This window comes from Vidua macroura, chromosome 5 (assembly GCF_024509145.1).
Source record: "Vidua macroura isolate BioBank_ID:100142 chromosome 5, ASM2450914v1, whole genome shotgun sequence".
NCBI lineage: Eukaryota > Metazoa > Chordata > Aves > Passeriformes > Viduidae > Vidua > Vidua macroura.
The window spans coordinates 6676446-6696942 of record NC_071575.1 but is presented as its reverse complement, the minus strand read 5'-3'; the positions used below and the strand labels follow the sequence as shown (position 1 = coordinate 6696942).

General features: G+C 39.7%; 1 protein-coding gene across 1 annotated transcript in view; it reads right to left on the bottom strand.

Moving 5' to 3' along the window:
• Window positions 1-20497, bottom strand: part of LRP6 (LDL receptor related protein 6) — a 116344-nt gene that overhangs the window by 95466 nt on the left and 381 nt on the right. The window contains exon 2 of the mRNA XM_053977922.1: window positions 5516-5909. Within this exon, the coding sequence (XP_053833897.1) occupies window positions 5516-5909 (394 nt within the window). The remainder of the gene's footprint in view (window positions 1-5515; window positions 5910-20497) is intronic.

The window sequence follows — 20497 nt, the reverse complement described above, 5'->3', positions numbered from 1 at the left end:
CAAGTCCTCACTGTTTTAAGTATGTGGGTTTCTGGTTACCCTCCTTCACCTCCTCCTTCACATGAGGAGAAAAAAGATGATGAGGAAGAAACTAACACTTTGTGCTGTGCAATAAAATGACACCTTTACCATTTCTGCATCTATCCAACATGGAAATATCCTAGCATAGGACTAGAAACTAGCACCATATGGACCATACAAGACTAATCTCAAACAAACTTTGCTAAGTTTTGCCTGTCAATGACAGGCAAAAAAAAAAAAAAAAAAAAAAAAAAAACCTGAAGAAAACCAAACCCCCTAGAGTAAAAAATTCAAGGCTATTACAGTAAATGAATAGTGTCTGCTCTTGTTCACAGTAGCCACAAAGACCTCCACAGGACCAAGCTTGTACTCAAGAAGCAAAGGGAGCTACAGTAGTTCTGGGGCAGGAGATGGCAAGGACATTCTAGATACAGTGCCAGGACAAAGTGTTGCACCCTGCTGGGTTCTGAATCATGCAGTATAATCCTGGCCTAAGCAACCTTCTCTGCTTTGAAAGGCCATGCCTGGAGATCAAGGTCAACCATCAGTGCCTATGCAAGGATCACCCACCTACCAGTGACAGCAGAGCTGCATTTTAGATTGTCCCAGAGTTACATGCAGCCCCAAGAGGCAAGGTAGGCCACTCCTGGTGCAGTTTCATCAGGACAACCTCTGCAATACTGTTGCAATCTTTAAGTAATGAAAATGTACCTTGTGGTTTGTTTAATATCCCAGCTATTACCGGAATTTAGCGATGTTATTTGCAATCATCAACATCATCTGATCAACAGAGCCTCCTTAGGTGAAGAAAGATGAAATACATCTTACAAATCTCTGTGCCATAATCATAGAAGTCTGCAGATTTTATATCACTTGCCTACATGTCACCTGTAAAACCTCAAAATTACCTCCTTAGTACATGGGCCAGGCTATACAGCAAACAATTAGCTGAGTGCACTGATCTGTCACCTGTGAAACATTTCTGGCAGCAGAGGAGCAGCAGAAAGATTTCCAGTCAGAAATCACCTGCTCAAGGGAGAGGTAGCATCAAGCAAGAGAAGGTATGAAGCAAAGCCTTCAGGTGTTTGCATTATTTTGGGAATTTACATCCAAAGTGCCATTTTATGTAATGTTAACTTGCCTGAAAACAAAAATATACTGTATAAGTGAATTTACTGAGAAATTCTGAATTTTTTGTTCATTTTAAAAATGTTTTTTCCCCCCCAAATCAAAGGTACTGTAACTGTTAATAGAACTGTCCATTTCCCTTTCCTTATTCTGTTGTATAACATCTACCACTCAGCAAACGTACTACCACTTCCCACAAATCTTTTGTTGCAAGGCTAAGATGTAAGCCCTGTACTACAGTTGCTTTTGTGCTTGACATGCTCAAGACATCAGTTTTCAACTTTCAAAACACCAAAAGAAGTAGGTGCATAAAAAAAAGTATGTGTTCCCTGCAAAATTTTGCATTAAAAAATGTAAGTCTGCTGGGGGAAGGGTACCCATTAAACCTGAAGATCTTCCCCAGCATTCAAAGTACTTCATCCAGAAATCAGCTTCAGCTACCATAAAAAGTGTTGTAGCTCTTTGTACTCTAATTCCATTCATTAACCAAAACCCTTTACAACCCAGAAGTTTTACAAGACCTTAACAATTAAGGTAACTCTATATAGCCACTTGATTTAAAACATGTCCTGAAAAGCAAGCAATTAGTCACCACTTCTAGGAGACACTTAAAATTACCTTTGTGGTGAACAATACACATACAAGTGAGAAAAGCCAGTTCATTCTGGAACAAGGATAGTGCTCCTTACGAAGAAAGTTGATTGTCTACAGAGTAATTTTTGGGAAATTTAAACTATGATAATGAAGACTTGACCATAAGGACAAAAGGGCTGCACAAATTAAAAAGCAAAAATAACCAAACATATCAACCCCCCAACAACAAAAAAACACAACACAACAAGAAAACAGCAGTAGAAATATACAATACTGCACTTTAAAGCAGTACTTGCTCAAGAATCTGGATATACCTTTTTTTTTTCCAACTTGAATGCCAAAGCAGAAAAATCTCTTTTCTACTTGCTCAACTTTCATGTGAGCTGCTCTTGAATACAGTGCTCTCCTGCACTTGTTGATCTAGCACTTGGTCTTCTCCTGGCAAAAAGTCACCACTAAAGTGTCAGTGCTGCCCCAGCTGCAGATCTTATTAAAAAGGGTCTCGTGTTTAACACCAGTCAGGAAAACATTCCAGAAAGGATGGATAGGACCAAGGAGCCTTCCTGGAACCTGCCAGCTCACTTCAAAAGAAGGCTGAACTAACACCCCATTCCCCTCACCTTTATCTTGGGGCCCTTCTCTTTCCTACTACAAACAGAGTATTTTATTGAGTATCAAGACAAGTAAAACAAGGAAGTTGTAGTGTATGAACATGAGCAATGAGAAGCTCAAACCTCAGAATGTACATAGGAGATGGCCAGTGAGAAGAATATAGATGTTTCAGATTTTAATGCCCTCCTACACTAAGTAAAAAAAAAACCCAGACTTGGCTGCTGTGCCTCAGTTACCAGATAATAAATATTTTCCATTAGTAAATCCACTGCATTTTTATTACTGATAACAGACATGGGAACCAAGTCTAACTTGAACTCCAGTATCTCAGTTACACATAGAACCTCACACACAATCACCTGATGGCAGTGAAGTAAAGCTGCCCAAAACCACTTTTTCTTTAATGCCTCAACTGTTTCTGTAACGTGCTCTGAAAGAGCCCAATGACATTCCTCCAAAGCATCACAGCACCAAGCAGTGACCTTCACAACCCTGGAGTATCCTACAGCAGCAGTTGTGAGAAAGACCAGAGCACTGGTGAAACACTTAAATTTTACCAAATTTCGCTATGTGAGACACTTCCAAGAAAATGCATTATTCATCACTATGTATCTCTGCTAGTTCATACTGTTAACATTTAATTTCCAAGCAGGCATTCTCATGTTTTCAGCAAGACAGATACATTTAATATAAATATACATCCATAAAAAAATAAATATACATCCAACCCCAGAAAAGACTAATGGTTTGGGACTTATATCAGCTTTCAGATATTTCATTAAACACTTGATGCATGCTAAGTTAGATAAATTATTTTTCACAATTTAACTTTGATGAGAAACTGAACTAATTGGTAAAGATGACCTTAGTCTAAGTTTTCCTGCTAAATTATTTTTTTTCATGAATTGCAAGTTTAGAAAATTGCATCTGAAACAAACATTGTCAGAGCATAATGGGAGGTGGATTATACTGCATGAAAACATGAGGAGGAGGTTTGCTTTTCCAGGTTTCATTTTTTATTAACTGCTCTTAGAATTTTTTATGGCTTACTCCTACCACTATTTGCCAGGCAATATCTTGAAACCAAAAAGACAAACACAGGACTAAAAAAAAAATGCAAATACTAGTGAAAGAAGCATCCATACAAGAACAGTTTGGGGAATTATTTTTCTTTTTAAATTTACATCTCTGTACTCATGTCACCCTTCCACCTATATTTCAAGCTTCAGAGGCTGTTCTGAAATGTAACCAAATTTATTAAAAACTGAAAGGTTTTCTGTTATAAAACTGCATGTGAGAACTGCAAGTTTTGCACCTGCAACATGGTAAACCAGAAAGTGGATATACTGCTGTATTACCTTCTCAAAACATACTCTTCACATAACAACTTAGAAAGTGACCTTCAAAAATTTGGAAGAAAAAAAATATTTTGTCCTTAAATTACAGTTGCTGGAGAGATTTTTTTTTTTTTTTTTGCTTTGGTTAGAGGGGTTTTTTTTGAGTTGGTGAAAGGGGTTTGGTGTTTGCTTTTTTGTTTGTTTTGGTTTAAATTTCAGCATATTTTTAGGAGTGTTTACTCCTACTGCTTTAACAGATCACCAGGATAGAAACGTTACAGGTTTGCTTTACTTTTGACCTATTTCATTTTTCTTCTTGTCTTTTCCTCTTGGTGTAAAGTATTAAGAAGGAGTAAGGAGTATGCAAACATCAAGTTGGGATTGCTGAGCATACTACTCTGCACATTCAGAAACTACAAACACTGTTCTAAAAAAAGACCAACTGGCTTCATAACAGTGAGCTTTACTGCTAACCAACAAGAATCTCCTTCCCTCTGGTTACAAACCAAATCAAAGCCACTTTAAATGTGTGCTTCCTTCCTTTTTCTCTCACTTTCAGGATGGTGGGTAGAAAAGATATGAATATTACACTTTCCTTACACTCTTAAAGGGTTTTAGAATCTAATAAAATACAACTAACACTATCATTGCCTCCAATTTACAGGTTGCAAATACATGGAAAAAGCATACATACAGACTTTTGTTATTTCCAAAGCTTGAAATATGGGTACCAGCAAATAAACATATCTTCTGTTTATAAATTGTCAAAGAACTATTGGAACTGAGTAAGAAAATACTCAAGATATAGTGTTTCTATGAAGTTCAGGAAAGAAGCTGTGTTTTGCAGAGATTTTCTTCTTTTGGAGGAAAAAAGTCAAACAAAAATTATAACGCAAACAAATGGCAAGCAGTGAAATGCAACCCTCATCTTTCCAAAGAAACAAGACACTAATTTGCCACCCCTAAAAAAGAGTTGGCTGAAAAACATGCGAAATGGCAGTACAACAAGTTTTTTCCTTGCTTGTTCAAGAAAAAAAAATTGCAGTAAAAATTCATTCTATGCTACAGATGTAAAATATTTTCAAAAAAATACACAGCATCAAGGATAGTCCATTAGTATTCCACTTTGGTTCTCCCAAATGCTTTGTCACAGACAAAACCTCAAGCCAGCCATTCACATAACATCACCAAAACTCCAATGAATTTTCCATTGTTGGCAAACACTGCTTTGTTCCAAGAACAGAGCAAAAAGAGCCACATCCAGGGACTCAAATGGGAACTGAGAATATAACATCAGTTCTAGAAGGAGCTGAGACAAAACCACAGGATTTTTAAAACAGGAGTTCCTCCCAAGGGTGGGGAAAGGAGCTTCTCGTAAATTTTCTGATTAAGCTTCAAAACACATCTCAAGTTGTTATTAGTACAGTATGTTGACTTCTCCCATTTCTTCAGATACTTCAATAAAGCATGAATATCAACAATGAATAACACTCAAAAAAATTTCATTTCCTGACACTTCAGAGAGGCACACGTCTGTCTGTTCACAGGCCACTAACACAGCTTTTTAGAACTTCTCCATTTCTGCTAATCTTCTGCACTACAGCCCAACTAAGTTTCTAGTACTGTTTTCTAAAGTCTGATGATTCTTGATTGTTCACAAACCAATATGAATGGAATTTCACAAGTCTGCAAATCGCACCAATAGAAAGAAACAAATGATGCAAAATGGCTTAGGATAACTTTGATAACAGCATTTGAAATCATTCAACAAACAAGAAATAGTACAAATTTTGGTATTTGTAACTATTTTAAAAAAGACTTACCCTCTTGCAGGATCTAAGGCAATTGCTCTGGGTTGATCCAATTCTTGCCAAAACAAAACTTTCCTCAGTGATCCATCTAAGTTAGAAACCTCAATCCGATTTGTTTCTGAATCTGTCCAGTACAACTTCTCCCCCAGCCAGTCACAGGCCAGCCCGTCGGGCGACAGAAGTCCAGAAACGACCACGTTTTGTACGCTCCCGGATTTATTGAACTCTGTCCGTTTGATGGCTTCCTCGCTGACATCACTCCAGTAAATCAAGCCCTTGAGGAACACGAAGTCCACGGCGGCCGCGTCCTCCAGGCCCCCCACGATCACCGTGGCGTTCTCCTTGCCGTGGGCAGCATCCACCAGCCGCAGATCCCGGCGGTTCGCGTACAGCAGCAGCGGGGCAGCTGCACACGGGACAGAAACGGGAGGACACACAGACAGGGGTGTTAGCATCACTCATACCAAACATAGCTTGCACTGTGACAGTGTGTCAGGTCATCAGTAGCTACAGATTTAAGAGTATGTTTGTAAAACTAAGAAATGCCGGAGAGCCATTTTGAAGTTTGACTAAAAAGCACCGACTCAAACCTTTTCAACTTGGTTACAAGTCTTCGTAATGGGCAGCTCACTATTCTGGGTTGTGCATTATTAAAATAACATTAAAGAAGAAGGGAGAGAACAAAGAAAATGGAGGTTTGAAATGCCAAATGACACTGCTCTGTAGAGAATGATCAGAAAGATGAGTAAAGCAGTTTTCTAAGCATTCAGTACTGGCTCACCTGAGCAAGGATTACTTTTCTTGATAGAATTTAGTAATATACACTGCACCTCTATAGAAACATAAGTCATGTCAAGCTATCAGAGCCACCTGCATGTCAATATTCCCTTAAATTATATATCTCAGACATTTTATATAGAATACATAAAAATACAAAATTCATTGCACAGCATGAGGCAAATGTTGGTTTACAGTGTTGAAGGTAGCATGAGGAGGTACAGAGAAAAATAATTCTACAGGAATGGACAAAACACAGTTCTTTCAAACTCAACTCTACCATCCCTGCTGTGTTCTCTAACACAAAGCCTTGATTTTATATGCTTTATTTGCTTACCCTGTCAGTTTGCACAGTCTTTATATTTTTCATAACACCTAAGATGACTAATGTAAAGCAGTAACCATGAAAAAAGACAGCTTCTTAAATGTAATATGCCTGCTTAATTGTCCTTAACCACAAGCTATATATAGCATGATGAAAATTCCAGCCTCATTCCTATTTCAACAAAAGGTTCAGAAAAATACTACATTTGTATAAGGCAGACAATGACACCCTTTAAAACCCACTACCAGAAAACATTTCTACCGTTCCCTGCATTTACTCAGAAACTGTAGCACCAGAGCTCTAGAGAGGCATTTAGATCTATAAATGCTCCTCTACCTGTCACCACACAAATTTCACAGGGATCTTGCAGATTTACTCTTCAGCATAGGTGGGCACTTCAAATCTGCAGCAGGATGGACATCCAAACCAAAAGGTCAAAAATTACAGGGCAAAGGACATGCATGGCTCAGTGATGTCAAGGGCCACACTGCCAGGAGAGGAACAGTTCCCTGCATGCCAAACTCACACTGAAACTGGAAATACTAACAGACTTGAGTAAATTCAAAAGCTGGTTTCCAGGATCAGACTACTCCCCTCATTATCTTATGACAAAACAATTTCTCAAAGACCCTGTCACATGTGAATTGGGAGAAGCTGAAAGAACTAAGAACCATCATTCATCTATCTGCAATTAAATGAGTTCTATATATGTTTTGGGGTGGTGGGAGTTTTGTTGGTCTTTAAGAAAACTGAATTGCTTAGACTGTCATCCACAATTTAGAAACACTGAATATAACTTGATTTATGCTGAACTTTAGACAGAACAAGGGAGGGGTGAAACTTTGTTAGTTTTAGTAATACCAAATTTGCTTTCTGGAGAAGGGAATACAAATACAATTTTTTATTGTGGAAAAAAAACATGCAAGTTTAGAGATTATTTTCCCATGAAGAAGGGGTAGACTTTTTAAAATTAGATGGAGAATCTTTATATTAAGAATTTATTATTACCTTACTTTGCTATCTCCTTCCCTTCCTTGCATAATTTTCCACCCCTAAGTACATTTTCTTGAAGGGCAGATTGCTTACGAAGACCACATGTTTCAGAAAAAAAGTATTCAATAAACTGCAAGGCGTAAAAAATTGTAATACTATAAACTGCAAGGTGTAAAAAAATGTAATACATTAAAAACCTTTACTTTTTAAAGCCTACCTACAACTGTAACCTGAAAAATCTAGTTAACAGCCAGCTCAGTGTCATCTAGTGCACACAGGAGTGTGCAGCCAGCTGGCACACTCCACACACCAGTGAGTACAAACTTCATTATTATGTGCAACGTGGAGCACCCTTGCACACAGCATGCACTGAACTGGCACACCAGGTAATCAGCCAGGCCTGAAGGCACTGCTGAGCCTCACACAGCCACGCTGCAGAGGTTACTCACTCCCTGCTGGAGCTCAGACTGGCTGGCTGAGCAGGGACCACAGACAAACACCTCTGCAGCAATGAGACAGCTTAGCTGAATGACAACTAAGGAGAAACACAGCTACATTTAGGATGTGTAGCTTCATGCAGATTGATACAAAGCCTCAACTTGTAACACATTCCAAAGGGCTGGCAGATGAGCACGTTAAGCTTTCCAATTTGTTGCGACATTCAGGAATGAAGCCTGCATCACCAAAATAATAAAAACCAGGTTTGTTCCCCACCGCCTCCAGCCCTTCCCAGAACACACTAAGGCTTCAATGTGCTATAAAACCCAGTCACTGAAGTTGGCAGCATTAGGACTGAGTATCATCTCTGCATTTACTTCACCCAGACAGCAGTGCCAAGAGCAAAATTGTGCCAGAAGATCCCACCCTCTCCCAGCTTCGAAAGCACAGGACATTGAAGAGATGGCTTTCTTGAATAATGAAGTTATGAACTGTGCTAATAACCTGGGAAGAAGTCCAAGAGCATCCCCTTTCAAAGCTGGGCAACTATTTGGCAGTTAAGTTATAATAAGGCAAAAAGATACATTTCAGATTTTAAGAAGCTGAACTCTTTACGTGTTTTTATTTCTCTTTCTGTAGACATAACAAAATATAGTGTAACTACAACAAACCACAATACATTGAAGAGAAGCACATATTCTTGAAAGATAAAAACACCCATCCTGGAAATCAAGAACAGAAATAGTAATGAATATTACTACGTCCTCTATGACTTGAGAGGTCTACATGCAGGTGATTCTTCTAATTAAAGTACCCAATACAGAGTAAGAGTTATGCTTAGTTATAAACTGAGGGATATTTTTTTTTGTATCCACCATCAAGAAAAAATGTTTCCTTAAAGAACACAAAAGTTACAAAAACTCAAAAAACTCAAGTTCAACACATTTCAACTGCAACAAAAATAATTTGCATGGTAAGAAACTTCTGCCAGTAGTGGTCACTGAGCCTGTAACTGTTTCTTAACTGCAATGTTCAGGTAAGACCTTTCCTAAGTTTACCACGTGCAGTATTAAAGTCCAGACATTATCTTTTTTGCCTTACTTTTACTAGTAGAATTCTACCAGCATCCTTCTTCCCAATGCCAAACTCCAGTTCTTACACCACATATTTCTCTTGGCTGCAGCTCCTGTCTCTCTTACTGAAAGTTGCTAATCCCCAGGACACTCAAGTCTGCTTTCCCTTGCACTTGTTTACTCAAGTCTTGCTTTGTACTCTGACTTATGGGCATCTGTTACAGGCATAAAATGCTGCTGCCCACAGGATGCAAAGTGACAAACCAACATAAAATGTGCACTGTACCAGCTAAAAAGGATTTTTAATCTTTTTGGTGTTTCAATGGAAATTTAAAGCTGTCAGAATTTGTCATGCTTTTCTTTAACTAGTCCAGTGGCCTTTTCCACAAATTTCCACTTTCTCCTTTCTACCTTCAGTGATCCAGGACAGCTCTGGGTGCTATGAGGCAAGGGCAGTGTTACCTTCATCATGCTCATTCTTTTTCACTGACATGGAGTTTAGCCTGGCAAAAACAATTAGCACACACTCATTTCCCCCAAACCCTTTTTTCTCAGTCTCAAATCCCAGCAATACCACTTTCTACCCCGTCCCTCTGTTAAGAGCCCCCTCCCAAGCTGATTCAAATCACAACATCAGCGAAAGGTTTGACTGGGTTAGCAAGTTGAGTCAACTCAAGAAGTGGTTCAGAAAACTCCAAAGCTGACATAAGGCGAGCAGCAGGGAGCTGGAAGGGGGAGCAGCTCTCCCCCTTCCACTGGCAGCCTGCTGTATCTGCTCAAGATGTGACTGCAGCCATCTCCTTTCTCCCCAGCTTCACTTCCAGCTGTCCATTCCTGACCCCTCTTCTGCATTGGCTCAAGCACTTGTCCCATGCCACAATGCAGGCGAGACAATGCAGGAAGCTAAACCAGCAGAAGGCTACTGGGCTCTCCCCACCGCCTGCCAAAAAGCAATTTTTTAGCCAGCCATCATCTAGAATCAGTTCAGACCAAAAAATCAAATCAATATAAGCACTAGCACAGCAGGGAAAGGAAGGACTGCATCAGCTTTGACTAATTAACTGAACCAGTTCCTCATGAACCTCCAGTTAAAGAAGAGGACTCAGAGCAGAGGTGGCCACTGATAAGTTGTGGCAACCTGCCACAGAATCACAGTGTGGATACCACTGAGCAACTGCTGACATTATGGAAAGAAATATCCATGTTGAAGACACAGGAAGAAACCCCCTGGATTGTCACACTGAAAGATGATGCCATTGAGTTGGGAAGGGAATACTCCCCATCTTTTAAAAGTCTTGCTGAAGAACTCTGAGTGTCTAAAGTGAATTGGCACTGCCAAGCACACTGCTATGAGGACAGCAAATGCGAGGACTGGAGAGGCGACAGTGATGAGATGTACCAAACAAATACACGCTGACCTGGATGAGGCACAGTAAGCAAGGACTCCAAATGCCTTGACAGAATGACAATGCATTCACATTCAGCTCATAAGAGAAGGAAAAGCAGAGAAATGGACATAGATAACCAGCAAAGAAAATTAACTGCAACCTCCCTAAAACCATTCAATACACAAAACTCCTTGTATGCAATACAATAATCATCCCCAAGATGTTCCATAGAGAACCAACACAAGAATGTAAGGAAAAGTTTCTGGACTGGCACAAGGACTCAGGAGCAGTCAGTTGTGAGGACCCTTCACTCCCTGGGTTTCAAATTTCTTCATCACTGCTCATGCTTCCAAGAAATTCTGTATATTTATTTTCTGCAAATGTTTGAGTTTTGCTGCTCAGTTTGGAGAAGCAAGAATGAAAAGATCGAGGTAGCATTGGGAAGAAAGCCTGGGAGACTTGTATCAAATAAGAAGAGAGTCAATTTGAAAATTAACATAAATTTTTCTAAATAGCCTCAAGAAACTTATACAGAGATGGTTTATATTTTCAAGCAAACAATAAAATCATCAGGAAATACATAAGAGTTTTAAAGCACAGCAAGCAACAGGCCAGGATTTTGCACCCAGTTCTCCATCACAGCACTTTCCCAATTTTTTCCACAGAAGACAGTTCCCAGTTCCATTTTTAAAAATAAAAATAATTAACTGATTTAATAGTGCCCATCATTCCTCTTTCACTGTGAACAGAGAGCACGCTTCTCTGTGAAACTCATTCTCACAAATATACTTGCAGGACACAGCAGGCAACCAGGAATTTAGTAAACACACATGAGGCAGCACAAACTTGGCAGAAAGGGATTTTTCTCCTCTTTTCAGCTAACCTTAAATATACTCCTCAGGTTAAAGCCATGCAAGGGCTGTTCAGATGGTAACTCAAAAGGTCACAGGAGCAGCAGGTCAGTGAAGGAGAAGAGTAGCCAGATCAGTGCAACAGCAAAGACACCAAGCTAGACAACAACAGCATTTGGATTCTGCACTAAACTTTACTGTTTTCAGGCCTTTGGCCAGATACTAGCTTTATAGACCAAGACATCCTGCAGGACTAGCTGGTACAGAGGCAGTTAGTCATCCTTTAACCTGCTAAATACAGGGAAAAAATTACCTTACTAAAGATAGAAGGATGGAGACATGAGAATGAGAGGAAGAAAAAGAAAAAAGAAGAAGGACTTCAGGAAAGAATAGAAATACCAGGTCCAGGCATAAAAAGCCAATAGACCTGCCAGATTATAGCAAAAGCACTCATGACTGAAATACACCATGAAGTCTCAGTCCATGACAGGCAAAAAACCTTCTGAATAGCAGGTATCACCTGCCAAATCATCCCACTGGCAACAGAGCCATACAGCAGGATTACCAGAGCGTGGCTCTTCTCAGTGCTAGGTAGCACACTCACACAGATCTTTTGTCCACCTTTCTGTAACATGGACTCCCCTGTTCTGAAATTCTTTTGATTTCACTCTCATGGGGATGGAACACAGCACTTTAGCTCTGACATTTTTCTAACTTTATATTCTGAATCTACCTGGCTGACAACAGGATGAGCAGAGAGCTGATGAATCATCTTGCAGCTGCATTGCCACGAAACACCACCACCTCCTTTCCATGACCCTTCTGGTTATAGAGCAGCAGCAAAATAAAGGTGACCTGGCACTTTCCAGGGCAAACTGCAGGCTATGGAAAGCAGGAAGGCTCTTTAGGGATGTGCAATCAAGTACTTCCATGATCCACATTCATGTCTGCAGAATTTCAACATTACACAGCTCATTTTCTCAGGTGTCCTCATAATCTTCCTTCAATACTCTTCCAGCTTCTCAAATGGTTGTCAGAATAACACACAGCACTGCAAATGAAGTCATACCAGTTCCACACACATTGGCAATACTTCCCCAGTTCCACTGGCAACTCCCCTATTTAAATCAACACGATCTGTTTAATGAAAAAGTTAATTAGCAAACACCTCTGCTCCTGCAGAAAAGTCTTGTTTGTCTCCACCAGTGAGAATCCCACATCTCAGTAGGGATGGTATTCTGCCATCTAAGCTAAGCACTGTGAAGACAGGGAAGAGAACTGGATCACACTGAAACAAAACACTGCCCTTCACACCTTTTGGCATCACCTTTTCCTACAGTGCTTCTAACAGTGAGAAAACAAACCAAAAGCCTGGATGATATTCCTCAGGAAGCTGTTGAAGCTGAGTCCCTCCACTGAAGGACAGCACCGAGACACAACACTGTGGTGCTGGGACAGCTAGAGCCCATTTCCCAAATTCTAGGAAGGCTAAAGGCTACAAGACACACTTTGTACACCCTGGTAAGCCGAGGTGGGAATGCCCCAAGGTTTGCCGCTACTCTGGAGCAACTGCAGCTCACGTGTTCCAGCCTAAACAGCTCACATTTGAGGGTGCACATCTGGTCAGGAATGGCCTGGAAGTGTTACTCTCTGTCACTCCCACTAGTTTACTCACCTCCTTTGCTGGGGTGCAACCCAAGCACATGGGAACAGCCCAAGCCATGGGGTCTTACCCCAATTGCTCTTAGTTCCACATGGATCAAAGAACTCACACCCTCAACAGCAGCACACTTACAACAAATAAAGCCTTTCTCCACACTGACAAGAAGCTCACAGGCAATGAACTACTCTCAGACGACTTTTCCAACCATTTATCCAAGGCTGCACACCAGTCTAAAAGATACTCAAAAAATATTTTCTGAAGTGTGTCAGTTTGTCTCACCAGGTAAAAACCAAATCAAATAAAACAGCTTATTTATTCTGTTTAGATGCTGGGATTTTTTTGTTAGTTTAGATTTCTTAAGCACTACCAGGAAGTTATTGTAAAGCAGGAACATAGAATTTAGCATGAAAGACCCCAGTTCAAATTAATATTTATGGACTCTTTTTTAATAAGGTAAGGAAAGATGAAGACATACTTCAATAATTTTGAGAATTGTTGGACATTTAATTTTTATTTTGTAAAAAACTATTGAAGCATACTTTCAACTCTCATACTTTTAATATCCCAGCACTACTAATGTCAAATGTTCAACAGGCTTACATTAGTTGTAATAACACATAGAAAAAAAACAAACAAACCACCCCATGAAACAACACACACACACTCTCATACATGTGGAAACCCTTGGAAAAAGTGAACGACCTTGTCTTTTTCAAATTTAATGGGAATCATTTCTGGAAACTCAAAAGAAAAACCAATAAACCCATAAACACAAAACCACCCAACTTGGAATTACATTACTCATTTTACCATTATCTACAGGGTAAAAGGGTAACTGCTGAGCTTCAGTTAGGTTTTTGAGTTATAAGAACATCAGTGCATTTTCTAAATTGGCATAATAAAGACTCAAGGTCTTATAATTTATAGACCTTGTATCTTATAAGGTCCTTGTAGAGCTTATAAGATACAAAGTCTACAGATTCCTACTCCTCTGTTATTCTTAATATTCTTTCTCTATTAATCTGTGTGTGGACAAGAGGATTCTTGTATTTTCAAAGTGATAATATTTTAATTAACACTAATACTATAAGTAGTAGTTTTATTCCCTGCTTTGACAGAACAACCAAGGGAACAAAGTTTAAAATTCTATAGCACCTTAAATTTCTGTTACTTTCCACGTATCCTTAACTTCCAGAATTCCAGTAAACATATCAGCTACTTTCTATAAGCTTGAACTCTGACAATGGAGAGAGGAGAATCTTTGTTATTAAGGAATTCTAGAGGCACAAATAGTTAAAAAACCCCAGCACACTACATACAAACTGTATTTTTCTTCTGGGACCTAAATGGGCAGAGAGGGGAGGAATAACGGAAAAATATAAAGGTATCAGAGAAGAAAACAAACCATTTTTGATTAAGCAAAATGATATAGCTAGTTGATTAAATATGATTACTGTCTCAAATATGATTACTTTTCAAATTGGACATCAAGAACTCACACATGGCCCTCATAAACAGAATTAAAACTATAATCCCATTATTGCTGCATTTATTATATCACAAGGGAGTAATTCTATTTAGGTAATGTGATCCTGTAACAAGATCCTAAAAAAATCTGTATGAATGTTGCCATTTTCCATGTCTGTTTCTACTAAAAACATTTCCTTATTGTTCTCCCCATATAAATACTGAAGCTCAAAAAGCATTCCAGCTTTTAAACTAACATGCTTCTATCTCCAAGTAGTTTATAACATTTTGCAAAGGAAACAAAGTTTTACTAAGTAAAGCATTGCTTCTTTTAACCTAGACTTTGACTGGTTAGTTTCTTAAAAGTCTATTAATAATAAGATATTAACAGTATTCCCATTCTATTCATATACTGGTATGTTTGACTCCAATTCGAAATTGGTGGGGAACTGTTCCAACTACAGGGAAAGATAATAATGAGACAAAAACCCCACCCTATTTTCATAACCATTTCACCAGAGAATATATCAAAAAGCAGAAATGACAACAAGATCATTTCTACTTGCAAATGCAAGCACTGTGTTCTGGTTAAGTTTGTCCATATGGAGCAAATAGCAAGCCTTTCACAATGTGAATGTCCTGACATAAATATTTATAAACTACAAGGATATCTAGAGAGTTTAATGAAGGCTCTCTATGTCAGCATGCCTGGTAAATGCATAAACTGGAAAAAGTTGATTTATATTTAGGGTGCCAATATCCAGCATTTATGTATCATTTGTTAAAGATCCAAAGCTTTCCCCTTTCAAGCCTTGGACAATTATCACAAAAGAATGACACAGCCCCTTTGTTTGGAGCACTGGGTATTCTGTAATTCTGCAAGTGGTACATACTCTGAAGCCACACCTGATGTGTGAGCTAAAAAAACTAAAGGTTATTAGGAGAGCATGTACTTCGTTCACTGAACAGCAATTACACTTTGGAAGAGTCATCACTACAAAGTGCTTGGCACAGAAGTGGAAGCACTGGCTGCTGGCTCATCCCAAACCTCATGTGCACACACCGACAGTCATCCTTGCTGAGGCACAGCATCTAAAACTCGAGGGCTCAGTTTTAAGTGGGAAGCACCAACTGTGAACATGAGCAGACCATCCCTGAAGCCTGCAGGGCAGCTGCATGCCACTCCACATCTTTCTAAGCAACTTACACCTCTTACTGGTACAAGTCCATCTGAGGGAAATTCCTTATCTACCTAAATTCTGCCCAAAGCTCTCAGGTGAGTGGGCTGGAACAGGAGGGCTCCCCAGCAGGAGAACTGGAGAAGGAGCTGAGCAGGCTTCCAGACACAGCAGATCCACCAGCTCAGCCAGAAGCAGGAGTGTGCAACAAAGCTTTAGTTCCAACTGCATTTCTGGCACCACGCAACAGTAACATGGACCCCTCCCTACGGTACAAGGAACTCTGGAATATGCCACCAGCAAAGCAACCCATTTAACATTTCTTCAGAAATTAATGAGGTTAAATATGTTGGGGACAAAGAATAGAGTATTTAAGTCTGCAGACTTGCTGCTAGAGGAAGATGGATGGTGAGAGATCAGAAACTGAGACCAGTTTCTCCCCGTTTTCCTGCCCTAGCCCACTCCCTCAGGGGGAAGAAAAAATATCTTCACTCTAGTTGGTTTAAACTAAAAAGTAAATCCCATATTACATGCACTGCAGCAGATATTTTTGAAGCTGGCATTTTTGAAATGTGACATCATCATAAAGGTGAATTACAGATGTCCAAAGGAATCAGATTTCTCTAGCTCCCAAAGACAGAGCTTGAAAGGTTCCTATATGCCCAATCCTTAAAAACAAAAACAAAACAAACAAAAAACAAACAAACAAAACAAAAAAAAAAAAAAAAAAAAAAACACCAAAAAACAAAACCTAAACTCTCCTACATATTCTATTGCTTATAGCCAAATTCCTTACCTAGAACTCTGGGAATGCAGACTGAAGCAACTCTCTAGGGAAAAAGGAAACACGAATACAGCTCATGCCCCTCTAACCAGTATTGCTATGAAACAAAACCAAAGTTTTCCACCTGAATACCTTCATATAACTCATGCTGAAGGATACAAGAAGTCCTTTACCTGCATATACCTCTGACTAGACCATCCCTATATCTTGTCAAAAATGCTACTTTACCTTACCTCCAAGACAGTAAAAATTGCCATCAAACTTTTGCAGTCCTAATTTTTCAGTTTTAAATAAAATCTACAGCAATCTGATGATAACTAAACTGTATCACAGAGATGCAACTGAAAGAACTGTAAAATTAATAGTGGATTTTGGAACACCTTAGATCACACTAATTTTAGACTATTCTATGAAAAGATGAAAGAGGAAAATGGCAGATAAGGGCACACTGATTTCTGAGGAATCACACAATGAAGAAACATGACTAGAAAATGGTTGATTCAAGCTTGGGTGAAGAAATAGACCATGATTATAAAACAAATATATATTTTCAAGTCTTACTGCCATAGTATTGCACAGTGTCTAGGTGAGGAGACCCTTCACCTGAATGCTCTACCTGGAAATGCCACATTTGGTCTCCAACCTGAGTGTTTCAGGGGTAAAAACCTATATTCCTTGTCCACTTCTCTGACTTCCAGTAGAAAAATGTGTGCACACACTATGGATATTCTCAGTTCAGTCAGAGAGAAAAAGAGAGAGATGCTAAGCCTGGGAAAAAGTCCAAAAGGAATGTAAACAATTATTATCTCTCCTTCTGTTCATATTGTTTATAGATATGTTCTGCCACCATGTGCTATTCATAGTGCACCAATGGTGTGAAAGGTTTTCACTTTTAAGACCAATCATATTTCACCTTATTGATCCTGGTTATAAAAGAGGAACACTACTTGTTAATAAAGTTCTCTTCTTGACTTCTGACTTGGAGTCATATTATTCCTGTCCTGCCTCAACAGCAACACACACACCACCAAAGTTTAGCAAAGTTTCGAACACATCACTGCTTAGCAAAGTTTTGAACATTAAACTCTTCTAAACAACATGCAAATGGATCTATCTTAAAAAAAAACACAAAAAACCCAAGTATCTGTTTATGAAAACAGAAACAATGGAATAAAATCAATTAAAACAGTAACAATATTATAACAATAATAATGGATTCAAACAAACTCTCTTTTGAACTCTAGGAAAGCATAGTTTGAAAATACCCATTACCAAAAAGACATTTTCATTTCTTCACTTCACAGAAGTCTGTAACATTCGGTAGCTTTGCACAAACATCCTTTAAAAGATTTCTATTCAAGCAAGAGCTTTAGGTACTGCCTGCATGATCAGGGTTTAAAGACAAAACAAAACAGCAATTGCATGCTGACTGGAGAGCTATTTCAAGAAGAAAGCAAGCCATGAACACTGGTGGAGGAAGAACTCTATTTTTCACTTTTTAAAAAGTTGAAACCTCAGTTTCGCAGTTATCTGTAGTGTCCTGACAGATGTGATGACACTGCTTTTGCCTCTTTGCAGCTGTCAGTTATCTAACAATTATCTCTCTCACTGGTTTCACAGCTGTCCTGAAGAACACCTCAAAGCTGCCATGGAGCAGCTCTAACTCCACTCCTCTGGAATACCCTAAGGGAGTGGCTTCAAAAAGCACTGTTGGTCAAAGAGGTGGAAGCCCAATATCCCAAATCAAACCAAGAGGAGAGAACAGAGACCAGGGACACCTTTCTTCTGGCAGCTATAACGTAAAAAAAGAAAAAAAAAAAAAACAAGCCCAAACCACAGAGCCTCTACAGCACCCTGTCATAATGGTAACCTCCTGTCTCTTAGAAATTCAAATACTTGCCCTGACAATATCAGTAGGATCTGGTTTATTGCAGTCCTTGGATGATTTTTGAGACAGGTGCCTCACCCTATGCATCCATTTCTAGCCAGTAACAGCTTCACACTTCTTCAAGTCCTTATGCATTTCCAGGGTACTGAGTTTTTTTCCTTTCCAGACTGGTAAACAAGTCTACCACAGTTTCTTCAGAGTAATAGTTCAGTTGTCATAAACCTTTGTCCATTTGTCTTTTCTATGAGAATAGGAGGCTGTCTCTGGAAGCAGAGAGGATGCTGCAATCCAGAAACACACACCACTAGATTTGCTGGGTTTCTGTCTCCAGCACTGTCAGCTTGGCATCCTCAACCACACTGAATTCACAAACTAAACAGTGAACTTCATAACTCCAACTCTACTTTCATGTATAAGCTTATTCATACTCATGCTGGCACTGCCTCTGCCTCATTAAGGAACTGCTGACACCTCTTCTGAACTCAACACATGTTACTCAAACCTACTCCACTTGCATAGATGCTGTTTATTAGGGAGGATGTATGCATTAAAATTTGATTTTTGTTTCTTCACGGTTCAGCTGTTCCCTGCTGTTTATCTTTATCTAAAGTAACAATTAGCCAGTAGGAAAATTACTATTGTGTCACAAACAGAGGATTACAACTTCAGGTAGGCAATCAAACAGCAGGGCACCATGAACACAGAAGAAACAGAAACGCTGTTGGGATACAAATGTCCTTGGCAATAGAGAGTGGTGGGAGATGAGAAAAGAAATGACAGCCATATGATTTAAAGACTTAATGCTTTTTCAAAGTGTCCCATTAAGCATGAGGTATACAAAAATTTGCAAAAGCACGTGCCACTATTTTGAGATTAATTTGCAGAAATTACTGTAACAATATTCTGTGACATCACATACAAAAGCTATTTCTGTGCTGTCATTTCAACTGGACTGAACATCAAATTAAAGCCAAATACATGGTATATTAAGCATGGGTATGATTGTTACTTATTAAAATAAACTAATCAGGAAACAGTTTCTCCCTATACTCCAGAGCCAACTTAACTTTTAAAATTTGGGGTTTAACAGCCACAATGTAAGTATAAAAAGTTACACATGCCAAATAAATATATTTGTATCTCTGCAAACAGGATACAATATGGCAAACAGATGCACAGGGTAAAAAAAAGGCTATGGATGAGATGAAAATCTTTGTTTTCCAGATTACTGAGCAACTGGAGACTAAGCAGTTACTTCAACCTACACCACCTTTAGATTAACTTTCATCAAAACACTCTAATGGGGAGGAACTCTAAATCAAAATGTGGTTGATTAACTGTTAGCAATTAATCTCTTAATTCATTTCTAGCATGAAAAAAGTCAAAATCAAGTAAACAGAAACATTATGTATGCAAGCACCACAGGCGATTTCTTCCCAGAAAGACTGAACACAGATAATAGTTACTGTGGTTAGGTTTACAGCATTAAAAAAAAAAAAAAAAAAAAAAAAAAAAAATCCTGTTTTCTTTCACTCTGCTCTGCAAGACAAGAAATTTTGCTGGAGCCGGGAAGTAGAATCAAAAATCTCAGCACTCGACTGCTCCTTTAAACTGTATGAACATCCATGATGGTTCACCAGAGAAACACAAACTTCTCTCAAGTCCCAGCGCAGCGCCAGCCCAGCTGAGAGCTGAGCCTTCACTGCTCCCCTCGCTCCCTTGGCTGCGGGGAGAGGGTCGGTGCAGCACCGGTTCCTGGGCATCCCCCGCTCCCGCATGCCGAGCACGCGGGGGCTCCGCGCTCCCCCCGCACCCCGCGGGATGGAACCGCGGCGGGTGAGCGGGACCAAGCCGGCGGTGGGCACAGCAGGACCGGCCTGACACCGGCGGGGCCGAGCTCTGCCCCAGAGCCGCTGGTGCTCACGGACTGCTGGGCTTGCAGAGAGACACGGGGGGGAGCGTGCGGTAGTTTAGGGGAACCCTTAAAAAAAAAAAAAAAAAAAAAAAAAAGAAAAAGAAAGAAAGAAAAGAGAAGGAAAAGACAAAACTTGAAAACAACAATGGGGCGGCTCGGTGGCCGCTGGCAGGGCGGGCTGCTCCCGGCGCGGCTCGGGAAGTTGCTCAGGAGCCGGGGAGGCGGCGGCGGCCGGGAGCGAGGGAGGGAGCGCT